Here is an 18,115-nt window from a genome sequence, read left to right as displayed (position 1 = left end):
TCCAGACACTTAGTCAGTGATGACCTCCAGGAGGAGCTGTTGCATCACCTTTCCCGGGATGGAGGTGAGGCTCACAGGCCTGGAGTTTCCTGGCTCCTCCTTCTTGCCCTTTTGGAAGACGGGGGTGACACTGGCTTTCTTCCAGTCCTCAGGCACCTCTCCTGATCTCCAGGACCTTTCCAAGATGATGGAGAGTGGCCTAGCAATACCATCCGCCAGCTCCCTCAACTCTCGTGGGTGCATCCCATCGGGGCCCATGGATTTATGGATGTCAGGTTTGGACAAATGATCTCAAACCTGATCCTCCTCCACCAAGGGAGAGTCTTCCTTTCCCCAGACTTTCTGTCTTGTCTCCAGGGTCTGGAATTCCTGAGGACTCGCCTTAGCAGTGAAGACTGAAGCAAAGGCGGCATTCAGCAACTCTGCCTTCTCTATATCCTTCGTTACCAGGGCACCCGCCCCATTCAGCAGCGGGCCCACGTTTTCCCTCGTCTTCCTTTTGCTATTGATGCATTTGAAGAAGGCCTTCTTGTTGTCCTTGACATCCCTTGCCAGATTTAATTCCAGCTGGGCCTTAGCCTTCCTTGTCGCATCCCTGCACACTCTGACAACGTCCCTGTATTCCTCCCAAGTGGCCTGTCCCCTTTTCCACATTCTGTGTACTTCCTCCTTCTGTTGGAGTTTGGCCAGGAGTTCCTTGCTCATCCAGGCAGGTCTCCTGCCCGCTTTGCTCGACTTCTTCCTCAGAGGGATGCACCAATCTTGAGCCTGGAGGAGGTGATGCTTGAAGATTAACCAGCTTTCTTGGACCCTTCTTCCTTCTAGGGCCCTACCCCAGGAGATTCCCCTAAGTAGGTCCCTCAAGAGGCCAAAGTTAGCTCTCCTCAAGTCCAGCGTTGCAATCCTACTCATTGCCTTGCTCCCTCCTCGTAGGATTCTGAACTCAACCATGTCATGGCCACTGCAGCCAAGGCTGCCCCCAACCTTCACATCTCCAACTAGACCTTCTTTGTTTGTTAGTACAAGGTCCCGAGCACTGTTTCTCCATCCTCACTGCAGCACAGTCCTGCAGAGTCCCAAGCAAAGCTAGACTGTCAGGTAGGGTTTTGTGCCATAGTACAGACTCAAAAAGAGAATATATTCATTACAGCTCAGGTTGTACAGTCTCTAGACAAATCAGTTCCTACCAAACAACCCATATAGATGGTTTTCTCTTCAGTTGTATGCTGGTTGTTGTCTTTCTGGAGCAATTTCTACAGAATTCTCTCAAGGTTTCTTAAAAACACTAGTGGTTTCAGCCTGTTCAGTTCTCCAGGGTTTCTTCCTCAGCATCTCCTCTGAGAGAGCCAACACAAGCAACAAAGATCTTCTCCAGATGGCTCATGAACACGTATACTCATCCTTCTCATTATCTTTAGATACCATCACTGCATGAAAGCCTAGGATTCCCAGGAAAGGACAAAACTTTTCCAGGGCTCAAGCACTGCAGCGAGGCAGAATGGACAGGCAGTGACCTCAGACACTCATTAACTTTCCACAAGCAGATCTGGAAAGCTCCTGGGTTCATCAGTTATTATCAAATAGGAAATTACATTTCAATTGACTTCAGAGCACACTGGCCAAGAAACTTGCGATCAGAATGAATCAGGCTATTACCTAGTCCTTCCCCTGGTGTTCATGATTTCATGGTTAGTAACTGAGCCAAGCAAACTGCTGTGAGATTAAAAAGGCAGGTTTGCTTCCTGTGCTGATGTCTCTCAAGACTGTAACGCTCGTCTGGCTTCACCACTGCTTCATAAATATTTCAAGTTTCCTTTAAAAAGCTCACAGAGCACTGACAGAAACAGCCTGTAAGAGATACACCACTACTCACAGCATCAACTGCAACGACTTGCAGAGGGTTGTGATCAGTGGTGCAAAGTCTAGTTGGAGGCCTGTAGTTAGCGCTGTCTCCCAGGGGTCGCATCAGTGGGAGAGGAACAGCCACATCAAAGACTGTCCCTGCAGACACACCTGAAAGTGGCAAAGCCTCAGCACTACTTCTGCCCCCATCCAAGTACCACATGCCCAGGTTGAGGAAAGCAGACCTTCCAGCCAGAGGGTCAATACACTAGAAACATAATGTGCCCCTGCATACACACAAAGCCACTGGTCTGTCTTCAGACACTAGTCTTCACTGCTCACATGCTGATAGAGTGTGAAACTGCTGAGGAGGTCACTAAGCTATAATTAGGGACGCGAATCCTAAGAATATAGGAAGTGCAACCTCCCGCCACGTGAGCTAGAAGACACTTGTCTCCAGAGCTCCACTGTCACTCTGAATGCAGAGAGAGCACCATCCCACACAACATTTGCTCACAGAGCCCATTACTTTTCTATTAACAGCAGCGTCCTCCTTACTGCAAGAAGGAAAAGAAAACTGTAGATTGGGCAGAGCTTCTCTTGCAACTGCAGGCAGAGAAAACCATGCTCACTCCTGCACACATTTCCACTTAGTTCCTTTTCTAATAGCAACCACACTAGGAGGAATATATTTTTTTCTCTGTCTGGGTTTCCTGTTTGGCAAGTGATGAATGCACTGTAATTAAAGGCTTTATCAAGCTTCCCTGCCAGGCTAACATGAAGCAGAGGACGAGCACAAGGCCTGAGGCCTACTGGTTACAGCCCGAACTCCCTAAATGGTGCTGTAAGGTCCCCTGACTCAGCCTGTCTTCAGCAGCTCAGGGTAACATCCCCTTTCCAGCTGTGTACCTTGGAGTTGAGATCCCGGTGGTAGATGTTCTTGGAGTGCAGGTAGATCATGCCTCTGGTGATGTCAGAAGCTAAGTCCACTTTCTCCTTCCAGGTCAAAGCAACGTCTTTGCTGGCCAGGAGCTCCTCCAGGCACCCCCCATTCACATACTGTGAACAGAGACAAAAAATGGGAGGCTCTGGAGCTGGGCACAGGCACTCCTGGAGCCTGGGTGTTAAATAATCACTCACCAGACTTGGGAAGTCCTCTTTTGGGATGGAGGTTTAAAGTACCCTAGCACACAGACACCCTAACTAAGATCAGGGCATCCCTATGCTTGGTGCAGTGCAAGTACCCCTCCAGACACGGTGAGTCGCAGCAGCTCTCTGGGCCCTGCCCCACTACATGGATATAAGCCAGCATGGCACTGCAGCAGCAAATTAACCCCTTAGAGGACAGCTTTCTGCACCTGCAGCAAGACCTGTGCTATGCTGTGCTCTCATACAGGACCTGAAGGCAACTGCTGCAGCCCCTTCCTGGGTGTCTGTCTGGAGTCTGGCAGTGCCGTGTAGTGCTCCACCTCTGCACATCACTATCACTCTTCACATCCAGTGGTCCTCTGCCCTTGTTCCCAGTCATTTAGCAGCAGTCTCCTCTGTCCTTCAGTGAAATGCTAACACTACTCTCATACCATACTTCCCACTGTGTCCAAGAGTGCTGTGCCAAGGGGCTCACTACCACAGTCCTCACTTACAGGCAGTGAATCAGAGGCAAAAAGACTTGCAGTGACTTAGTCAAGGGCTGCAAGCCACTAACAGTATAGACAACAAGGCAAGGTCTCTCCAGCACCAGCTTAGGCTTTTACATTAGGCCACACCACCATGGCAGAGCCACCTTGGAAGCCCTGCCAGTCTGCATCTGCTTTGTTTTCTACTCCATCCCTTCCATCTCCTGGTTCCTCTACTCACTCCCTGGCTAGCCCATTCTGGCCCTCTAGTGGCACTAGGTGAACCTGAAACACCTCTTGGCTATTATGCCTGAATCTTTTCGCCCTGCAGCAACCGTGCCTCACTCCAGCTGCGAGCAGCAACGGAGGGGAGAGGACGAAAAGCCTCTGAAAGCATCAAGAAATCTTGCTAGCTCAGAGTCATTTACAGGCCAAGCTGTCAGAGAGGCCCAGATGCACGTTACAGGTTATTTGCCATCCTCCCTGCCAAAAAACTGCAGGGTCCTTGCCTGCCCACAGCACACTTACAAGCAGAAACCTTTACCTCCAGAATGGGGTACAGCTTGTCATCCTTCACGCATATCCCAAGGTACCTAAGGCAGAAGGACACACCAAAAAAACCAAGCCATTAGGATTCAGTTCAATCCCTCATCACAGAACTGCCTTAGAGACACCGAGCCACACTCCAGCCCCTGCTAGTCCCCACCACTCAGAGCCAGAGGATGAGCCTACCTGACGATATTGGGGTGGGACAGCTTCTGCAGCAGGCTGATTTCACGCACAATCACCTCCTGGTCCACGTCATTCTTGTAGATCTTCACCACCATCACTTTGCAAGTGGCAGCCTGGGTCACCTGGAGCCAAGGTTGGAGCAGGACATCTCTTAGCACCCAGAGGTCTGCCAGCCCCTCTGGACAATGGCATCCCTTCCCAGCCAAAGGCCCAGATCACATTTCCATGTTGTCAGGGGCTTTGCATAGTCATTTGCACAACTGCAAAGTGCTGTTCCTCCCCCTTAAGCTGCAGTGATGCCTACCTAGGGGCAGCTGGGCCATTCCTGTCCCAGCATATCACAACCTTGGTCCTCAGCCAAAATTTGGGTGTAACTTTGGCCAGAGCAGTTCTTCTACCTACACTGAGGTACTGCAGAGATGCCCTTCTCCCCTCTGATGCCCTCCATTCAATGTCCCTTCCCAACCATAGCCTGTCTCTGTGTCTCCATCGCTTCTTCCTAGCCCTCTAGACCCCTTCCTGCCTGGATCTAATCACTGCACAAGGCTGCTATCCACACACTTTGACCTTGCAGCCTCCTGGGCCCCTTCCCATGACCAGTTGCCCCCTGCACCCAGGCTCTGCTGCATAGACCCAATGACGGAAGCATAGAGCCAGCTCATTGCTACCCCACACCCCAAGATGGAAGCTCCATGTCTAGGCTTCTCAGCCATATGTTAACCTGAAACTCTGCTGTGCATTAAAAGACATATTTAATTCTTAGGACTTCCCTCTGGCAGGGATATTGGAAGCCAAAGGATAGGAAAAAAAAAGCTGCTCTCCCACCTTAAAGCATGTAATAGACTGAAGCAGGCATTTTTGGGAGCAAATCTGGTGTCTGCAATGGAGGTACTACAGCTTGACAGTACTGAATGTGGGGGTTTGATGTGTACTACTGGACATACAGGGATCTTGTGGCTCTCACCCCCAAAAGGACCATCTAAGGTCCCTGCACTGCCGCTCACGACATTTGTGTTGAAGATCCAAACAGCAGTTTCCAGACCACATCATGGGGCATCATGATACTTTTAGTATTCCCATTCTCAGTCAACATCCGCTTTTCGGAGAGGCATATACTAGGTATGGCCTAGACCAATGTCCTGACAACTGTCCCAGGGCAAGCAGAGAATCCAGGCACATGTTTAGCTTACTTTTCTCCCCTCTTTTTTCTATTTGTTTTAAGATCAAAATAGTTTAAACACAACTTGAGTAGGCTTAAGAGCAGTGCTCTGAGTCCCAAAGCCTGCACCCGTTACTCTTTGTGCAAGCTACTTATAGACAAGGTTACCAGAATAGCTGAGGAGAACAAAGAGCTGCATGTAAGATTCAGCTGGGCTGGAAAAAGAGAAAGGTTCATTATAATCAGGATCACAAAACAAATTGTCTTGGGAGCAACATGAACTGCTGCTTCCTTCCTGAAGAAATGCAACCCGATAGCTGATGATTACCACTGGAAAAATATTGCCTCTGCATTCAAATGAGAAGAAGCCAGGCCTCTGACAAGATCACCTGATGGGACTTCATAACCAGAGTGTAAGTCACTAATCAGATGGAACTGATTATTAACTGTAACTGTTCAGATATAACTGTAAAAGATGCTATCAAGCATCTTTGCCCAAAGACTGAGTGGGCCCTTTTGCCCAGGACAGAGTACAAGGAACAATTGCAATCTGGAAGCTCTGAAAAGCTTTAAGAAGCGCTAATATTGAGTATTACTGAGACTTATTAGCTCTACACAAACTCTGGTAGAGACCTACACTGAGCTTTCAGTTAAGGTTGCGTTTTCCAGCTGGATGCCAGTGGAGTTTACAAGCACTGCCTAGGCATGGGTACAGTTGATGAGCCTTGGAGGAGTATCTATCTACAGGGAGCACCTGTGGCAATGCAAAATCCAAACTGGTCTAAACCCAGCAAAACAGAGAGAAGAAATGACTGAAAAGCAAGGACACATCCAAGAAAAAGGTGGAGGAAGAGATGGGCAAAGGGAAAGGAAAGAGATGAAATGAATAACCAAACATAAAAGGAGGTTAGATAAGGAAAGAGATGAAATGAATAACCAAACATAAAAAGAGGTTAGATCTACCCAGGCTTTTTCCAGGTTCCTGACTTGGGATCTGTGCTTTGATTTGGGCATGACATGCGTATAGGATGATTAAAGAACTGAGGAAAAAAAGTCTGTTCAATAGCTCTGCAAAGCTGCACAGTGAAGAAGGAGTACACCTGCACTTGAGAAATGAAATAGAATAGATAGAGTCAATTCTATGAGGCCAGTTCTACCTTCACGAGGCACTAGCACCAACAGTAACACCCATCGTTTCCTCTACAAACATGAGATCCCCAGCAGAGTGCATTCCCATCTTCTTCCTTCCTGCTTTCTACTCCTTACCCATGTCAAATGTATTGTGATGCCAAATGCTTCAGGCCTCTGTAGAGGCACAGTACATCACCCCAAAAGGTGAAAAGTTGGAAAGTGTTTTTCTCTGAACTGGAGGACCTGGTCTGTGCCGCTGGGCATCAGATTTCAGGCAGCATTGCTCTATTGTAGGCACAAAGCTGGTGCCTGAGACTGAGTGACTGAGAGCTGCATGAGCTCAAGCCTTTCCCCATTATTCACTTTTAATTTGTTAACTCCTTCCTCTCCAGCAGCCTGTGGACTGGAAGAAAGCCAGTGTCACCCCCGTCTTCCAAAAGGGCAAGAAGGAGGAGCCAGGAAACTCCAGGCCTGTGAGCCTCACCTCCATCCCGGGAAAGGTGATGCAACAGCTCCTCCTGGAGGTCATCACTGACTAAGTGTCTGGAGGACAAGAAGGTGATCAGGAGTAGTCGGCATGGATTCACCAAAGGGAAATCATGCTTGACCAATCTGATAGCCTTCCCTGATGGAATGACTGGCTAGGGAGATGAGGGCAGAGCAGTGGATGTTGTCTCCCTGGACGTCAGCAAGGCTTTGGACACTGCCTCCCATCACATCCTCCTAGGTAAGCTCAGGAAGTGCGGGCTGAATCAGTGGACGGCAAGGTGGATTGAGAACTGGCTGGATGGCCGAGCTCAGAGGGTTGTGGTGAATGGTGCAGCGTCTAGTTGGAGGCCTGTAGCTAGCAGTGTTCCGCAGGGGTCAGTCCTGGGTCCAGTCTCGTTCAGTGTATTCATCAATGACCTGGAGGAAGGCACAGAGCGCACCCTCAGCAAGTTTGCTGATGATACAAAAGTGGGGGGAGTGGCTGACACACCAGAAGGCCGTGCCGCCATTCAGAGGGACCTGGAGAGGCTGGAGAGCTGGGCGGAGAGGAACCTCATGAAGGTCAACAAAGGGAAGGGCAGGGTCCTGCCCCTGGGGAGGAATAACGCCATGCAGCAGTGCAGGTTGGGGGGCTGACCTGCTGGAGAGCAGCTCTGCAGAGAAGGACCTGGGAGTGCTGGTGGACAACAAGTTGAGCGTGAGCCAGCAGTGTGCCCTTGTGGCCAAGAAGGCCAATGGTCTCCTGGGGTGCATTAGGCGGAGTGTGGCCAGCAGGTCGAGGGAGGTGATCCTCCCCCTCCGCTCAGCCCTGGTGAGACCACATCTGGAGTGCTGTGTCCAATTCTGGCCTGCCCGGTACAAGCACTGGGGAGCACATGGCACTACTGGAGAGAGTGCAGCGGAGGGCTACAAAGATGACTAGGGGGACTGGAGCATCTCTGCTATGAAGAAAGGCTGAGAGAGCAGGGCCTGTTGAGCCTGGAGAAGAGAAGACTGAGAGGCGATCTCATCAATGTCTGCAAGTATCTAAAGGGAGGGTGTCAAGAGGATGGAGCCAGACCCTTCTCCGTGGTGCCCAGCAACAGGACAAGAGGCAACGGGCAGAAACTGAACCACAGGAAGTTCCGTCTGAACCTGAGAAAAACCTTCTTGACTGTGAGGGTGACAGAGCACTGGGACAGGTTGCCCAGAGAGGTAGTGGAGTCTCCTTCGCTGGAGATATCCAAAACCGGCCTGGACGTGATCCTGGGCAATATGCTCTAGAGGACCCTGCTTGAGCAGGGAGGTTGGACTAGATGATCTCCGGAGGTCACTTCCAACCTAAACCATTCTGTGATTCTGTGATTCGAGAACAAGCTTCCAAGATAGAGAAACCAAAAGATTAAAGTTGTCTTTGTGAAAGGTGAAAATCTGGCACTAGAAAGCTGAAGAATGACAGGGATTGTGATCTTGTTTCCTAACACATATGAAGCTTTTTGACAGCCACAGAAAAAGATTTGCTCAGAGGTTCCTATTGAGGAACTGCTTCAAACCAACTCCAGAAAAAGGATTCACTTTGCATTTTTCTCCTGCTTTCCAGCATCTCAGATCCCTACACACCAGACAGCTGTCAATGAATGAAACTTCATGCTTTCTCCAACAGAAGCTCATACTTGAATAGCTTCTTATTCCATATCAGAAAGCTAAGGCAGAGAAGGAGGAAGAGCACCTTATACCCAGATTATGCAATACATCATTCACTGACATTGTCATGCCTAGGTTTTTTGTTTCTGAGTCACATGTGGAACCAAGTGAATCCTTTTTCTTTAGGCAAAGTACATAGAAAGACCCCTGAGTGTGGACTTAACTGAAGAACAAGGGATGGCAAAAGCAACGAGCAGTGTTTGAGTGCCAGTATCACAGATGCGGCTTTGGGGAGGTTCTGTCCACCTTGTAGGAGCTCTTTGAAAGACAGCATGCATTGGCAAAGAGCTTCAAAAGACCATCATGAGCAATGCTATGCAGCAGGAATGCTGACAATCAGGGTTAAGAGTCCAAAGGAGACTAACTGACCCAAAAAGAACAAAAGTAATCAGAGTTCTTGGTTACAGTCACTCTTGAGTCCCCAGACAAATGTCAAGTACCCACAAAGCACAATCCCAAGTTCTCCTCTGCTGTCTTCTGACCCTTTGACCCATAGCATTTCATTCAAGCTTCATTTTTTTACACTACTTTTCTTCTTTCTATTTTAAAAAGTTATTTCATTTTCATTCACGATCTGTGCCTCCAGCCTGCCTACTGCTGGAATTTCATTCACTGCCAGGGCAGGATTAAAATGTCACATGCAGAGGAAACAGCAACTGTTACTATGAAAATCTGCTAGATAAAAGAAAGAGAAAGCAATGGCAACAGCACACTGTGTAGGTGGGGAAAGCAGCTACTGGAGGGAGACTGTGTGGTAGGGAGAGGTATGTGACATGCATTGCTCCAGTGTGAAAAGAGCTGCCATAGACCTTTGGCTGGAGATTCCCTTGGAACTACTTTACTTCACTCTCTCTGACCCTTAAAGTTCACCCACAGGCTTTATCACAACACTAGACCCAGCTACAACAGAGGATGAGGGGGAGGTTAGCAAAGACGGAGCCTTGAGAAAGCAACATGCAGTGATGTATCCTATTGCTATAACGTTTTCTGCAGTTCCAAGGCCAATTCTGCCAGTCTGGCTCCACTAGCTTCAATAGGACCACACTTGCTTACGCTAGCCAGGGATCTCGCCCAGAATAACATCAAAGTACTGCTCTGGCAGTAGCATCTTGTGTTGGTCCAGGAGAAACACATGGTCGTGGTGTCCATTCCAGGCCTGGACAAGCTAAGAAGATGAGGGAGATGGCAGAGTCAGGCCCAGCCTGTTTCCACTGGGTCTGTGTCACATCCCAACTACCAAAGCCAGTGTCAGAAGACTCATTCTGGAGGGCTTCTGGGAAGGGAGATGACACGTGGACAAACCTGGCCACACTGCAAAGCAAAATGGCTTTGTTGTGTGCTCCCATAGATGAAGGATAGAGTCTCACTTCCTAATGCAAAGCACCTTCTTTCTCTTTGGTATTCATAACAAAGTAATCACAGAGGACTGCTAAGAGCTCATCTGAAATAAGCACTGGCGAGATGTTAAAGCACTCCTTGGCTGAGAAGCAGCTTTGGAGCGGAAGCAAAGTTAGCAGTGCCCTGGATCTTGTGCTTGTGCAGAGAGGGTTAAACAAACTCCCACACCAGTGGAGCTTGGTGCAGGGAGTGTCTCACAACAGCCACAGTGAGAAAAGCACCTTTGCCTTGGTGATACATCATCGTGCATTAGGCATTGGATTGCAAGGAGCGATGGGTTTCCTCACACAAGGCAGGAGAGGGGAAAAGTCAATGGACCAGCAGTCCATCCCAGCCTGACATTACCACAGAGTCTCTTGCTTTTTTCCAGCATCACTGTAATGCGGGGCAGCAAGGCACCAAAAAAGGGATGAAGGAGCTGGCATCTCCATGAGGCATGGGCAGCAAGTATCCTGGGACACACACGGAGCTTAATTTTGGGCTCTTTTTCTCTATATGTTTTGCTTTATTTTTGACAACAAAACCTGTATAGAGCATAAATAGCCCCTCATCTCGTCCTGAGGTTACCCAATATCCATATTTAGCTCCCTGCAAGCCTGTTGCATTGGTAGATTACAGTATGAGTGAACATTGCTCAGCCACGTCCTCCTCTGTCTCCTTTTTTCATTGCAAGTCAGCTCACACCCTTCAAGGCTCCTATTATAAAGGAGATGCACATCAAAGGAGATGTATTGGGTGCACCAAGGTGGTGTCCTCCCCTCCCTTATCCCAGTCAGCTCGTCAGGGTGAGCGAAGAGGGAGGAAGACAAGAAAACAAGCTGGTGGACAGGTTCCTGAGATGAGGCACTGTCTACACTGAGACTTGGCCAACTACTATGCTGCTGCCACACAGGTCAAGGGCTGCTTGCATGTCAGAGTGACTGCCTCACAATATGTTGGGTCACCCACAGCACTTTTACCTTGTAGACCTTGGAGAAGAAGCCACTACCTATCAGCTCAGCGTTGAAGTTTTCCCAGAACTCCAGTTTCCTGACAGCCGTGCGGAGCCTCTGCCAGCGGTCAACGTGGTAGTAGGTATCAGATGATTCGCCATAGTACTGCATGGGGCTAGAGGGCTCCGGTGCGATCAGCCCTGTCTCACACATCATGGGGCAGCAGCTAAAACACAGCATATTTCACAGTGAGCCAGTAGCAGCACTTACACATCAAAAAAATAACTGCAGACTCCAGACCTAGTCTAGATGAAGCCACAAGAGTAATGCAGAGGAAACAAGCCACTGCTCTGCCACGAAGTACCCTGGAGCACACATTGCACTGGGAAGCATTGGCTGCCGTCTCTCTGATAAATCACCCTGGGCTTAGGCCTGCGTTATGCAGATTATATTTGGGCTTCTTCAGACTAGAATTTAAAGATGTCAAATTACCACATGTTCACTTATACCTTTTAAGGGTCCAGGGTGGATAGGGTGCACCACCTTCAACATATGCTCCAGCAGCCCAGGAAAATCCTGGAGAGCTTTGCCTTGCTCAGCTAGTTTAAGTTGGGCTAAAATCCACCTTATCTAAACTGGACTTTTAACATAGTCACTTAGCACATACTAATGCTACATCAGTTATCCCAGCGCTCAAGGCAGGACTTAGCTACTATTGCAGCCAGAGGACTGTGACTTTGAGCATGCTAGCCAGGAAACTGACAATCTTAAACAGGTCCTTACCCATTAACGGGTCCTGCACTCAGCCGGTGCTTTTTGTCTGCTACAAGCTCTAAAGAATCACGTAACAAGGAAACACCCCAGCACCCTCTTTAACTCTGCATTTCAACACACATTCTTCTTGTCTGCCTGTCCTGAATGTGTCTCTAACCTTCTAGCTCCCTCTTCTAAATTATCATCCTCTTCCACTGTTCTGATTCTCATAGTTTCCTCTACAAATCCCTTCTTCCATTACCTTTTCTGCTTTTTACAGTACCAAGTTCAGAATCACAGAATGGTTTAGGTTGGAAGGGACCTCTGGAGATCATCTAGTCCAACTTCCCTGCTCAAGCAGGGTCCTCTAGAGCACATTGCCCAGGAGCACATCCAGACGGGTTTTGAATATCTCCAGCGAGATATTCACACTCCTCCAAAGCCATATACCATCTCCCCACTTCTTCTACACCCCTTGCCTCCAATTACTTCCAAAGATGCAAGCAAAGCAAATTCACAGGAAGTAGAAAAGGGGCTTCTGACACCCTGTCTAAGATCTGAATCATGCACCTGCTTTTGGATAATTTTAAATAATCACTTGTCTGTTACAAAGCTAGCTGAGCACTTTCCACTTACAGTACATGTTCACAAGTACATGAGATTCCCTGAGCCTCAAGATCTCAGCTAGCCTTTATACACTGCCACTAATAGCCTTTACAACGGCTGCTTTGCCAGACTGTAACCGAACAAGAAAAGAGCCAACAGAAGTGTCATTCTTCAAAGTCTCCAGTTGAAGCAAAGGAAAGTCCTACCCTCCCTAAGTTTTTGTCCTAGGTCTTGCAGTGAATGAAGAGCTGTATCAGCATCCCTTGATCCAGTGGATTACTTCAGGGCTTCATCGCTTGTATACAGCTAGGCAAAATCTGCACTGAGACAAGCATAAAACATTTGCAGTAGCAGCCTCATCGACCCACAGTCCACCAACGTGAGCAGTTGCTGCAACCAAGATTCAGAGAGAGAGCTCCCAAGCAGGGTCAGATACGGTGGCAGAGCTACATTGAGACAGAAGTTCAAGCACAGCACAGGGCTGAAGCAAGGGGCATGGCTGGCACAAGGGCAGGCAGGCAGACAAATGGTGCAGAGCAGGGCAGGGATCCCCACCATGAACAGTAAGAGAGCTCCAGGCTGAGACTCAGGTGGCTGCAAAGCAGGGGAACAAGCCAAACTTCAGAAAGCAGCCAGACCCAAAGCTGCCAACACTGGACAGTCACCTATGGACTGTGGGAACCCAGTCCCACCAAAACTAACAGGACAGCATGGGCTCCTACTTAATTTCATGGCAAACACCTGCTGGAGTGATGCCCAGGAACTGCTCATGAATGGGGAACTGCTCTCGTCTCCGTCAGCCAGTGGGCCCAGAAGATGACAGAGTGCACTTAGATCAGGCAGGGAGTATGAAAGAGGTAACAGGGACAAATATTTAAACCAGCTCTGACTCAGGGACACACAAGCAATGAAGCTCCTGTGATGGGCTGTGTCTGCAGGGATCTGCTGAGGGCTTTTCTGGGGGAAGGTCACTGCTCCTGAGAGCTAGCACTGGCAGAGATCTCCCTGAAAGCAGCCCATGCCAGCCCCTACCCCATACAGCTCAAGCCCAAATGCTCTGCTGTACATCAACGCAAAGAAAGAAGAGGCTTGCACAGAAGGAAGGGGCAGAACCAAACTGATGAAACAATCACACTTGATCCTGCTAAAGCTACCTTGCTCTGGCTGGGACCCTTGAGATGTTTCCTTTCCAAAGGGAGGATTCATCCAGATCCCAAAAGGGGCTGCTTCTCTAACATGCAAAATGTTAAAGGACTTGGGGCAGGGGTGCAACAGGGTAAGGCACTGGCACAAGGTGGTGGCAGGGTGCAGCAAGGGGCCTTTTTTTGCCCAAGGCTGTGGACGGTGTGGAGGGTCATGGGGCATGAGAGTGGATATAGGACTGGAGATGCTAGAGGTCCAGGCCAAGCAAGCAGTGCTTTACCCTGAGGGAATGAGATGCAGCAGATCACCTCCACATCTGGCACAGTTGGCCAGGACATAAGGGGATGCTGACAGGGTCTGATGGATCCTACTGACTTCAAACCACCAAGGAAACACGGAAAATGAATGGCAAAGGGTCACCCCAAGAATCAGGGAGGCCCCCCCAGCCTTGAAGAAGATGCACTCTCCAGGCTTACCCAGCTCTCTCCCCAGTCCTGTGATGCAAGGGTTTTTCCTCTCCTGTTCTGTGGCTGGAGAAATAGGCACGGATCAAGGCACAAACTTACCTTGGAGCAGTAGCCACTCACCAGCAGAGCTGTGGCCACTACCCTCCAGCTGCTGCTCTAACCACTAAACGCTCAAGCACTTCTCCAGAAGGCTCTGAAAGACCTTCCCTCAATATTAGCACGTTTCAGTAAAATAGAAACAGAAAAAAGAGCTTTTCCTCTGCAGAACAGCACATTTGCAGGTGCCCCTCTCCTCCTCCAGCCTTACCAGAGCTTGTTCTGCCTCCAGATGACCAGGGCACAACCACAACAGGTCCCTTCAGGGCAAGGCCAGCTGCCTGGGAGGTGCCCCTTCCACAGGGAAAGGCTTCCCTTTCAGGGGCCTCTCTGTTCAGTGCTTTTCCCACGTACCATCCCTTCCCAGCCTGACCTAGTTCATCAATTACCTCTTTGTCCACAAAGAATTCCCGCAGTATCCTCAGCACGCTGGAAATGGCCCCTTGCATTATGCTGCCAAGTGGGAGCCAGCTCTTTATTTTATTTTTATAAATGTGGCTGTTTGTCCTCAGATTAGTGCTGACATGTAGGCTGGGGGAGAAAATGGCCTTTCAAAATGCCAAGATTTATTTGAAGGCTCCCTAGGATCTGGGAAGGGAGGGGAAGAGGGTGGGAGAAGGACTTGCAGCAGTAAGATCTGTCTCAGGGGAAAAGCCCTCAGGCAGCGAGAGGGAGGGCAGCAGGGCAAAGCACATCCTCACGTCACCATGGAGGCTTAGAGCATCCAAAACTGTTTTTGCGTGAGCGAGCAAAGCACTTGGGGTGGCTGCCTGTATCCTGGGTGCCTCCAGCTATCCCCCGTTGGAATTCAATCCTAGCAAGAAGAACAGACTTGGCCACAGGAGGAGATGCCAAAGCCGGTGCCAAACTGGCTGCCCTGGCCCAGCTGCCTCAGGCTGCCCCACTGCTGCGGAGGAGCTGCTCCTTCCTTTTGAGGCTGCTACTTCTGCAGGGAGAGGGGAGAGGCAGAGGAAAGCCTTGGTGCCACTGGCTTTCGCCACCTCCTGGGGAAACTCCCCACATCCCCAAGGCTCCAGCGGCCGCTCACAGTGAGCAAGGAGGTCCCCCTCTGCATGGCAACCAATACGCACCTCCCAGGAGATTTTTGTAAGTTGTGAAATGTCATTATGGGGAAGGGCTGTACCTCACTCCCTGCCAGATTTAAAAAAATAAAATTAACAGTCACTTTGAAAAACAGATGTGAGGCACAGTCTTCCTCTGAGCTTGCCTTGCCTGCACCCACTGGAGAGGTGCCTGTGTGCAGCAGGCGAGGGTCCGGCTCCCCCGCGCGGGCTTACTGGGCCTGCCTTTGCATGACAGCATGCTGTCATGTAGCATGACACTGCTTAACAGGGCTCCAAAAGCTGCTGCCACCAGCAGAGAAGTAGTAGAGTAGCCCTGGGCACACACCCCACAAAAGCACATGGCCCAATGCACCCTCAGGGCCCACGACCACTGCTGGGCCCAGCCCAGCACGACTGGGGAGACATCAGGGCTCATTTATTCCCTCATTATAGCAATAAAGCACTCTCGGCTCCAGAATAACCCACCACCCAGCAGGCTTGTTATCGCCCCAGGCACACAATGCAGCAGCTGGGCTTTCCCAGACTCCATCCACAGCTGGGGCCAGCCTGCCTTGGACAACCAAACTAGGTGTGTGCTCTGTTCCGAGGACTCAAACCTCAGGTCCTACCTCTCCTAGACAGCAAATTTTCCTGCAAAAGGGGAGGAATGGACTCTTCCTCCCCTCTCTTACCAGAAAGCCAACCCTCCTCTTCTGCCACACTTCCTAGGACTTTTCTTCCTATTACAAGGAAAGAAAGGAGCTTCTTGCGAGCAAAGACACCTCTGCCAGTAACTGGGAGGCTGGATTGTCCGTGGGGATTGCCCTGGAGTGGGAAGCCTAGTGTCTTGAGCCTTGCTCAAGGGAGCAGTATGCAAAAGCTATTGCTGTCTGGTGCTTACTAACATGCCATGCAGAAATGCTCTCTGATAGCAACCATGCCGTAAGCAAAACATATTTGCTAGGACAGTCTGAAAACAGCTGCACAAAAGCAGAGCCAGGGCACTTGCGTTGCCAGCAAGGGCTGTGTCAGATACAGCCAGGACTGAATAAGTCCATGGTTGAGAGAAAGAATGGATGGAAACAACTGTACTTACGGGCAGCAGAAAGGCTGTGTCGCCTGCACAACCCCTGTGAGCAGATGGGCTCCCCCAGCAGACGGCAGGTTCCGTCTAGCTGGGGCACTTCCCAGCTGGAGCAATGCCTTTCCCCCAGCCCCAGTGTCTCCTGCACCTAAAGCTGCCTGCAAGACTCTTGCCACATACCAGCCAGGCAGGCTTTCTTGAGGAAGCAGGATCAATGAGAATGGTCCCTGGCTCCAGATTATCAGCTTCTGCCAGCGGCCAGCTACATCCCCAGCCAGCATGATGCACACAGCATCACTCCACATGCTTTCCAGGCCTCTCTGAACGTGCCCCTGGAAAGGAAGACTTTCACTGCATCCAACAGGCAAATGCTGGAGGCACATCCTCCTTGGCAAGCCTCTTTGGCAGAGGCAAAGCAGAAGCCAGTACAATACGTGGCCCTTGCAGACCCCACGGCACTATGCAAAAGCCATTTCCATCCATTCTTTCCCTCCACCACGGCTGGTTGTATGTGATACAGCCCTTGCTGGCAACATAGCCCTGGCTCTGGCTTTGCACAGTTGTTTTTAGACCCTATCATCAGCCACTCAGTGCTAGCAAAGGGAGCAAAAAGCCAGAAGGAGCTCAGATGTCCCACAAACCCCAGAGCAGGGAGCCTTTGGACACTCCAGGGCATTTTGCACTCATTCTTGTTCATTTATTGTAAAGCAGGAGATTAGCAAGAGAATTTAAAGAAAAGAAGGTGTCAGCCTGTAAAGAAGTAAAAAGAAAACCTGAATATTTGTGACTGGAGGCAGGGGAGACCTTGGAGTGGGGAAGAGGAACAGAACAGCAATCATTCCAGGTCTGACCCTGCCAGAAGTCACCCCACCAGCATTGCAGCCTCCACGCAGGCCAGTTGGATCATCGTCCCACTGGGCGTCGCAAGCAGCCTGACAGTATGGGGTACAAATGTATACTGATTGCAGATTAATTACATGTCATCAATAAATCAATAAATCACTTCAATCCTGATGTGATTTCAACCATTCTGTTTTTCTTCTACAGCATATATATGTGTGTGGTGTGTGCACAACTCAATCTGCAGGCTTCATCCGTCTGTATCTGCTTGCTGAGGTCAGCTCAGTTAATGCAGACAGGTGAATACTTCTGAGTTTCACAGGTGAAAATCCAAAGCAAACCCAGACATGATGGTCACACTAGATGAGATCATCTATCTAAGCCAGATGAACAAAATCTTCACTAGAGTTACTCTGCATTTATGTCTTTACATGAACAGATAAGGAGTTTCTTCTGTTCTGCCTTTTTGTAACAGACACCAGCAAATCTTCTTGTAGCATAGTGAAAATGTACTACGTCAAGCAAAACCAAAATGCGTTTGCTGACCAGAACCATGTTGCTGATGCTAAAAATATGTCATCATTAATTTGAATTCCTGACTGTAAAAAAAAAAAAAAGAAAGAAAGAAAGGAAATATTATTTTCCCATGGAACCTGTCAGGAGGCCTGGGGAAGAGGCAGAAGATAGACCACAACTATTGCTACCTAGTGAAAGGATGATTTCCCTTAGATAAAACTGTGATATTCATGAGGGTGAGGAATGTCAGGAAAAGCCCTACAACCAATAGCTCCTAGGATCACAGGGACTGGCTGACTTTCCACTGATGCCATCATTACACAAGTTAGCAATTAGCTTTTTGTAGGCATCCTCAAATTACATTAGAACATCTAAGCTTTGCTTTTTCCACAGGCTAACCCCTATATATTTGATCTCTCCAATCAAAAAGACATTTTCTGTTGCAAAAAAAGGCAAAAAAAAAATCTCAGAATCAGGCTCAGCACAGGAAGACAAATTAAAGTAAACTACACAACAGGGACAATGGCATACTTGCATTTCATTTGAGTGTGAACACATTTTTTA

The 18,115-nt window shown here is 49.2% G+C and overlaps 1 protein-coding gene across 10 annotated transcripts in view; it reads right to left on the bottom strand.

Annotated features, from left to right (window-relative positions):
* Positions 1-18,115, bottom strand: part of LOC104139730 (dual specificity testis-specific protein kinase 2-like) — a 59,270-nt gene that overhangs the window by 27,783 nt on the left and 13,372 nt on the right. For 4 of the 10 annotated variants that reach the window (XM_068915030.1, XM_068915029.1, XM_068915027.1 and 1 more), the window contains 5 exons: positions 16,837-16,945; positions 11,010-11,208; positions 4,191-4,312; positions 4,003-4,051; positions 2,752-2,901 (listed from right to left, as the gene is read on the bottom strand). In XM_068915030.1, coding sequence (XP_068771131.1) covers positions 2,752-2,901; positions 4,003-4,051; positions 4,191-4,312; positions 11,010-11,208; positions 16,837-16,892 — 576 coding nt within the window. In that variant the 5' untranslated portion in view covers positions 16,893-16,945. Of the gene's footprint in view, positions 1-2,751; positions 2,902-4,002; positions 4,052-4,190; positions 4,313-6,964; positions 8,203-11,009; positions 11,209-16,836; positions 16,946-18,115 lie in introns of those variants that run through there. The other 6 variants (XM_068915032.1, XM_068915031.1, XM_068915033.1 and 3 more) reach the window with 3 other exon arrangements.

This window comes from Struthio camelus, chromosome 20, assembly GCF_040807025.1.
Source record: "Struthio camelus isolate bStrCam1 chromosome 20, bStrCam1.hap1, whole genome shotgun sequence".
Lineage (NCBI taxonomy): Eukaryota > Metazoa > Chordata > Aves > Struthioniformes > Struthionidae > Struthio > Struthio camelus.
This window is presented reverse-complemented; position numbering and strand designations above follow the sequence as displayed.